This window comes from Xenopus tropicalis, chromosome 3, assembly GCF_000004195.4.
Source record: "Xenopus tropicalis strain Nigerian chromosome 3, UCB_Xtro_10.0, whole genome shotgun sequence".
NCBI classification, from domain to species: Eukaryota; Metazoa; Chordata; class Amphibia; order Anura; family Pipidae; genus Xenopus; species Xenopus tropicalis.
The window spans coordinates 68,565,431-68,574,020 of NC_030679.2; the positions used below are offsets into that span (position 1 = coordinate 68,565,431).

At 36.6% G+C, this 8,590-nt stretch overlaps 1 protein-coding gene across 2 annotated transcripts in view; it reads left to right on the top strand.

Moving 5' to 3' along the window:
* Positions 1–6,204, top strand: part of cftr (cystic fibrosis transmembrane conductance regulator) — a 73,044-nt gene extending 66,840 nt beyond the window's left edge. Inside the window, exons 25-27 of one of the 2 annotated variants that reach the window (XM_031898971.1) lie at positions 1,913–2,085; positions 2,191–2,296; positions 3,066–6,204. In XM_031898971.1, the coding sequence (XP_031754831.1) occupies positions 1,913–2,085; positions 2,191–2,296; positions 3,066–3,272 (486 nt within the window). In that variant the 3' untranslated portion in view covers positions 3,273–6,204. The remainder of the gene's footprint in view (positions 1–1,912; positions 2,086–2,190; positions 2,297–3,065) is intronic. The other variant, XM_012959952.3, reaches the window with a different exon arrangement.
* Positions 6,205–8,590: the final 2,386 nt, after the last annotated feature.

Here is an 8,590-nt window from a genome sequence, read left to right on the forward strand (position 1 = left end):
AATTTATCGTCCTGACGATTACATCCTTACCCTCTAATTATGATGACCAAGACGTGATACCATAAAGCCACATTTTTAGGGGTCTGTGGAAAAAGTGTTCCCCATACAGTGAAACCTTGATTTTACATACCCTGTTTTTAAGATTTCTCTCATTATACACTGTTTTTGTGGTCCCACTGATTTATAATGAATAATGCATTTCTTTGATTTTACATTTTCATGGATTTCACTGTATTTGGTTGAAACTTTTGTTCTATATACAGTGGTGTGAAAAACACCTTCCTGATTTCTTATTCTTTTGCATGTTTGTCACACAAAATGTTTCTGATCATCAAACACATTTAACTATTAGTCAAAGATAACACAAGTAAACACAAAATGCAGTTTTTAAATGAGGGTTTTTATTATTTAGGGAGAAAAAAAATCCAAACCTACATGGCCCTGTGTGAAAAAGTAATTGCCCCTGAACCTAATAACTGGTTGGGCCACCCTTAGCAGCAATAACTGCAATCAAGCGTTTGCGATAACTTGCAACGAGTCTTTTACAGCGCTCTGGAGGAATTTTGGCCCACTCATCTTTGCAGAATTGTTGTAATTCAGCTTTATTTGAGGGTTTTCTAGCATGAACCGCCTTTTTAAGGTCATGCCACAACATCTCAATAGGATTCAGGTCAGGACTTTGACTAGGCCACTCCAAAGTCTTCATTTTGTTTTTCTTCAGCCATTCAGAGGTGGATTTGCTGGTGTGTTTTGGGTCATTGTCCTGCTGCAGCACCCAAGATCGCTTCAGCTTGAGTTGACGAACAGATGGCCGGACATTCTCCTTCTGGATTTTTTGGTAGACAGTAGAATTCATGGTTCCATCTATCACAGCAAGCCTTCCAGGTCCTGAAGCAGCAAAACAACCCCAGACCATCACACTACCACCACCATATTTTACTGTTGGTATGATGTTCTTTTTCTGAAATGCTGTGTTACTTTTACGCCAGATGTAACGGGACATGCACCTTCCAAAAAGTTCAACTTTCGTCTCGTCGGTCCACAAAGTATTTTCCCAAAAGTCTTGGCAATCATTGAGATGTTTTTTAGCAAAATTGAGACGAGCCATAATGTTCTTTTTGCTTAAAAGTGGTTTGTGCCTTGGAAATCTGCCATGCAGGCCGTTTTTGCCCAGTCTCTTTCTTATGGTGGAGTCGTGAACACTGTCCTTAATTGAGGCAAGTGAGGCCTGCAGTTCTTTAGATGTTGTCCTGGGGTCTTTTGTGGCCTCTCGGATGAGTTGTCTCTGCTCTCTTGGGGTAATTTTGGTCGGCCGGCCACTCCTCGGAAGGTTCACCACTGTTCCATGTTTTTGCCATTTGTGGATAATGGCTCTCACTGTGGTTCACTGGAGTCCCAAAGCTTTAGAAATGGCTTTATAACCTTTACCAGACTGATAGATCTCAATTACTTTTGTTCTCCCTTGTTCCTGAATTTCTTTGGATCTTGGCATGATGTCTAGCTTTTGAGGTGCTTTTGGTCTACTTCTCTGTGTCAGGTAGCTCCTATTTAAGTGATTTCTTGATTGAAACAGGTGTGGCAGTAATCAGGCCTGGGGGTGACTACAGAAATTGAACTCAGGTGTGATAAACCACAGTTAAGTTATGTTTTAACAAGGGGGGCAATCACTTTTTCACACAGGGCCATGTAGATTTGGAGTTTTTTTTTCTCCCTTAATAACGTAAACCTTCATTTAAAAACTGCATTTTGTGTTCAATTATGTTATCTTTGACTAATAGTTAACGGTTTTTGATGAGCAGAAACATTTAAGTGTGACAAACATGCAAAAGAATAAATCAGGAAGGGGGCAAATAGTTTTTCACACCACTGTAGATGTGTTAACAATAATAACAATACGGTGTTATTTTCTCAGGTTGGTTTAAAGTCAATAATTGATCAGTTTCCGGGACAGTTGGATTTTGTGCTTCTGGATGGGGGTTGTGTCCTGAGCCATGGCCACAAGCAACTCGTATGTTTGGCTAGGTCGGTTCTCAGCAAAGCAAAAATCTTATTACTCGATGAGCCTAGTGCACATTTGGATCCAATGTAAGTTTTAAACACATTTGTATATTTTACAAGATAAAAGAAATAGGAAACTATTGTGTGTCACTAAAAAAACTGTGATCTAAATATAGCCATCTTGTCTTTCAGAACATTCCAAATAATTAGGAAAACACTAAAACATGCATTTGCAAATTGCACAGTAATTTTGTCAGAACACAGACTAGAGGCAATGTTGGAATGCCAGCACTTTCTGGTAAGCACTGCATGTGGAATTATTTGTACTCTAATAAAGCTAAAATGGCCTCTTTAGATACTGTACATCTGTTACTATATTGTTTCTTAAGATGAATCTACCATGATAAAAAAAATATTTCCATGACTTCTAAGTCATCTTCTTCTATAGATATCTTAACAACAGAATTGTCTAGGCCTGCATTTGTACTGTCTGATTAATCTAAACCACCAGAAACCATACTGACTATTTCACATAAGATCACATAATATAAATTCTAAATATTATTTTTGACCTGCACACATATAATCATGCATACAGAATGTCATCTTTGTTAAATATGAAACAACATGAATGTGAAATGCTTACATTAGTTTTGTTCAGTTTAATATCTACTACAGTGCAAACTATATGGATTAAACATGTACTGTAAATTTGTATACAAAGAATAATGGAACAGGCGTTTTCTCTACTGGTGTATTTTCTCCAGAGCAGAAATGCCTGAAGTTACTTATGTGGCCTGCCATTAACTTAAATGGAAAGCACTTCTACTGATGAGAGCTGCCATGCAAGTCAGTGTTCTTGTACATTAGCATTGGTAGTCTCATGCAATTTTCTGCTGAATGGTTAGCCATTAAAATAACAGAATTTTTACGTTCAGTAATTTTGCTGCCTCTTCACAGCTGCAGCTCAGGAGCAGTTTGTTCTGTTTTGTAGTATTTTATCTCAGTGAGATTTTTATACTGATAGGATCAGGTTTAAGTTGGTAACACATGTATTGTTTGTACAGGTGATTGAAGACAATACAGTACGACAGTATGACTCTATTCAAAAGCTTATGAATGAGAAGAGTTTCTTCAAACAAGCCATAAGCCAATCTGATCGCTTGAAACTATTCCCATTGCATCGTAGAAATTCAAGTAAACGAAAATCCAGACCCAAAATTTCTGCCTTACAAGAAGAGACAGAAGAGGAGGTTCAGGAAACAAGACTCTAATTATGGAAAATGCTGCTGTAAACACATTTCATGTCTCAATGTAAACATTTCCAGTCAGGGGCGCTTCTGCCATTAGGCGAATTGAGAAACTCGCCTCAGGCGGCAGAAGCGCCCAGTTACCAGGGGCGGCAAAAAGCCGCTCCGGGTAACTTTAAGAGCCGAATTTCCGTTTTTTAAACTGGAAATTCGGCTCTTCTAGTGCAGAGAGCGCAATTGCGCTCTCTGCACTAGCGATCTCACCGCCACCGGACCCGCTCCTGCGCTCAGAAGGTGAGCGGGGGGGGGGGCGGCATCCAGGAGCGATATGTCCAGAATCGCCCCTGTTTCCAGTTGCCTAATACAACAGTATAGCTATGTACAGTTATTCAGTAGGTTGAGTTATAAGCTTGAAGTGCAGTAGGTTCTGCACAGTCAAAAAGTTGAGACGTAGTAAAACTTTTCATCTGTTACTTGCCTTTCCCAAAGGGTCTAGGAATATATATGTTTTTATAGAGAACTGGAAGTACTGGTTTCAATATAGACTTGAAACTAAAGGAAAAAAATAGTGTAGCGTTTTTCTCCTTTTTTATAGTCCTAAAGCATTCTTTCTCTGTTCATTTGTTTGATGTAAATGAGCAAGATCTAGCATATTGTTTATTGCAGAAGAGATGATCATAAAACCATCATAGACAACAAGAATAACATAAACCTGTGGCAGAAGAATGAATACCAGTACAGGATTTTAGGAGGAGAGGAAGATCAGTTAATAATAATTAAAAAAAAACCATAATATTTTTATTCCCCTTTAAATCCTGGCTCCTTGTCATGGGGAATAAACATTGCTGTTACTATTTACATATATGTTTCTACTTGGGAACCCAAATCCCTGAATGCATTAATGCGGTGATAGAAGATAGGCTGTTATGGTCTGTAATTATAGTACCGCTGCCTATACCCCAGTATTTATTTTGGAAGGGTAAAGTAACTGAATAAGGTAAACTATCCAATTAATTTGCTATTGATTTGTGTTTCTATATAATTAACTATTATAGTTGAATCACAGTCATAGCATATTATTAATTTAAAAGGTTCAGTATATTAACAGATTTATATTAAGTTTAATAAACACAATTTACCATTCTCCTTTTTAAAAGGCATGGGCTTGGCATGTAAGCTACTCTACAGGGATAAAATAGAGATATGAGCCACAAGAGTCCATATACTCTTGTGATAGCTTATATATATAATTGATGGTCCTAGTTGTTTTTTACATTTTAGTGCTATTTCCTTTTCTCTAACTAGCCTCTGGTTGTACTTTAGTTCAGCATCATACAGAAAGCTGCACATTTGTTTCTTTTTCTCATAATATATACATATGCATTCAGTATTTGGTATTAAAGTATTTGGACAAAATAGCCACATCACCCACAGCAAACAAATTATGGCTGTAAAATAATTGCACTTTTATAATTCAGTGAAGCTATCATTATATTCTATTTATTTATCAGTTTAAAGAAGGATTTGTAAAAAAATGAAATGAAGGACTGTAAACATTTATGCACAGAAATTATTAATATTATGCATATTAAAAGACTTAAACTGCATGGTACCAGGGCACGGGCCAGACTTCCATTTATTCAAGCAGGCAAATAGCTTGGAAAGAAAGGTGTAACCCTATTACTGGCCCCACTAAACCATGTTTTTTTCAGGTCAGCTTATTTTTTGGTGGAGCAAACAGTGAGTGCCAGATACTATTAATTGAATATAAACTATTAGAATGAGTAGAATGAACTCATTAGTAAAGCATGAGTTCCACCTACAGGGCTGCTAATGGTAACAAACAATATGGACCAGGAAGAATACTTAAAATAAGCTTGTTGTAAAGGAGTAGTTACAATTGTGTGGTAAATATATGCTAGTTGTAATTATTTTGATTAGTCTTTACTGAAACAAACATTAGCGCTCCTATGAGAGATGGCTATGTCTGATATACAGTTAAAGATTAAAAAATTGCAAGATATGGTCCTGCTTGTATAGAAATACCACAGTTCAAAGATGATTATAGCTGGTTATTTGTAAAAAAAATGATAAAGTCTGACTATTCATATCCCCCCTAGCTATTTTGCTGCTATTTTTGAAAACAGTTATACAGTATATATATATATACAGTATATACTCATGTGGTAGGGATATTGGCAAAAAGATTAGCAGACTGTCGTAGCCACCTAATAAGTTAGATTACTTGCTCTCTGCAATGACCATGCATTTACTACTGCTAGGAATTACCAAGTCACCTTTATCTGGACTGATTGGTACACATTGCAGCAGCTTTGTATGTGCAACTGAGCCATGAAAAGCACAAAGTCTCTAACTATTTTCCAGTAATGTGATCCATTTTATAAGACAGATGTAACTTGAAATCCAAAAATCTAGATTTAGGCATGACTGCAACCATACACTATATGGTGAATGTATGTACAGTTTGGATTTATACATAAAACACAAATCTGCCAGTTGACGTTGGTTTGATAGATTTGTGGATAGTGGGTTTGTGAATAAAATATTTATTTCATTTTGTAAGTTTATTAATGTAATGCTGTATTTAAGTGATTCAATAATGCACTATTTGGTACAAAGTATATTTGTATATGCAAGAATTTAGCATAAAAGTAGTCATGATTTTTCTAATATATTTTGAATTATTTGAATAGAATTTTCCATCTCTTTTGATAAATAGTTTTTCTACTTGTTAACAGTGCCATGAGAATAGAAGAGCATACATGTGATTTTATTCTTAGTGCTAATGTTGAGCAATACTGCCAGTTAACAATCTTGTGACATTTCATCAAATACATTTAGTCAGAACACTGCCTTCCAAATATACTTTTTGAAAGTGTTTTGGGAATTTAAAATCAATGTACTAAATTGTTAAATAAAATAGTTACAATGCTCACTACTTTGTATCACTGAATTTTTGTTGTACATATATGAGACATATTATACAGAATGCTTGGGACCCAGAGTTTTCTGGATAAGGGGTCTTAAGGTAATTTGGATCATTTAAACATTAATTAAAAAAAATGGAAAGAAGTATAGATAATACGTAGAGCAAAGTGATTAAAGGAGAAGTAAAAGGTAAAAACTAAGTAAGCTTTATCAGAAAGGTCTATGTAAATACAGCCATAAGCACTTACAGTAATGCTGCACTGACTTCTCCGTCAAAAGAGACACAGGATTTCTTGTCTCTTTTTTTTTAAACATGATGTTCCAGTGTCTGACTTCCTCTTTTAGAAACATCCTTTATTCCAGTGGCCAGAGTCTGTGCAGTTCTCTCCTCTTTTCCCTCTCCTGCTCCCCCCTCCCACCAGAATGCTAAAAAAAACCCTCCCCCTCCCTTAGGAATATGTGATCTTAGCTATAACGGCTAGAGCTGCAGGAAGGAAGCTATTTAAAATGGCAGCTGCTGTCTTAAACAAACGGAGAAAGCTTCTAGAGCTGTTTACTCAGGTATGGTAATGATTCTGCAGAATATAGTGTTCTAGGTGGCACTAATGTGGCAAATCCTATGGGCAGTAAAATGCCAAAATTACTTTCCTTCTCCTTTAAAGTAATAAACAAGGTGAGTGATCAGAGAAGAAATGTTTCTGGGACCCACAGTCTGAGGTTTTCTGGTGGGTCCCTGGCACCCCATACCTGTACTAATATTTACAAATATAAATATGGAATCCTTGCATTTAAAGGTCCTACATGCTTTCTTCATATAGAAAATGAGGGTTATTGTTCATTACTGTAAAACAAGCTTAAAAAATCAAGGCTTCTCAATGCCATAAAACAAAATACCTAAAAAATTAGAAAAACAAGGCTGGCACTAGAAATGACTGGACCAATTTCCTTTGAACAAGGGGAATTTCCATACATTTACAGCACTGGTAAATTATGATAGACAAATATTAAGATTACAAAGCTAAAACATGTGAAAAAGATAATTTAGAACTATTTGTGTATAAAAAGCTAATCAAAAAGTTGCCAGGTCTAAACTGATATTTAAGCCATGTGGTTGCAGACTATTAAGCTCAAAAGTGAAGAAGTGAAAGTGTTAAGGAGCAGTGGCAGTACATCTGTTTCCAGAGCTACTAGTAGCAGCTACTTGGGTGGCTTCTAAGAAAGAAATTGTCTTAGCCCAAATCTTGGGCTGCAGGTATAACAGGCGGCAAGGGAGCCTTGATATCAAAGATGTATTGGAATTTATTGAAAGGGGCACTGAACTTTAAGCAAATAGTCCAGTCTTGCTTCCAATCACTGCAACAAAACTGTGGAACAGTGATATTCAGTGCAAAGTTATGTGCTGGCAATGGAAGGGTTTAGGCTTCTGGATGTAAAGAAAGTCTGTAGATTTCAGCAAAATACATCTTTTTCACCAGCATATGTTACATAATATTCCACTTTAAAGACTGGGGTAATATTGTACGCCACATTTCTACATTTCCAAGATACTAAAGTATTTATTTACTTAAAGTGTTACTGTGTAATGAAATGTAAAGCATGTGCACAACTTTATAAATGTATATTATACACATATTTGTAAGATTGTACAGCACTGCGTACCATTGTGGCGCTTTATAAATAAAGTTACATACATATTAACCACTCATTTTAGTGTTACGCAATAATCAAAGCTAATGTATATACACTAGTGATGAGTGAATCTGTCCTGTTTCACGTAGGCAAAAAATTAGCAAATCTTGCAAAAGATTAGCGAAGTGGCGGAAAATTAGCGAAATGGCGAAAATGTTGCACATCAAAAAAACAATCTTTTTGACGCATGAAGAAATTCGCCCCAAAATTTGTGGGTTTAAATAATCCATGTACTTACTTGATTTTTGACTCCCACCCCCAGTCTCCTGTCACTGCCTCATTCACTCAGTTTTCTAGTTATCCCCCAATTTTCTGGTATTCCTGGGAAAATAATAAGTGTGTGCATGGGCAGAAATGGCAAAGGAGCAATGTGCGCAGGGGCAATGGGTGACTACTGGCTTGAGAGGAGTTCTTGCACATGTGCAGTGACATCACTTCCAGCCTATGAGAATTTGTGGTGGTGCTGACACACTCCGTGACTCCCCTCAGCATTACGCTACTGAAAGCCATTGCTTTAAGTTATTTCACTACTTGCTGCTTTTCTTCTGTCCACAGCACTTTGCTTCTATCATGAGGCTTCAAGACCATTTTTGGCAACTTTTAGCAGGATGTTACTTGCTCTATCCATTGCTTCAGCTTAGCTCCACACCAGCATCGTTCCATTCCCAACAAATGGTCCTCACTTTCTCTCTTAAAGTCTTCTT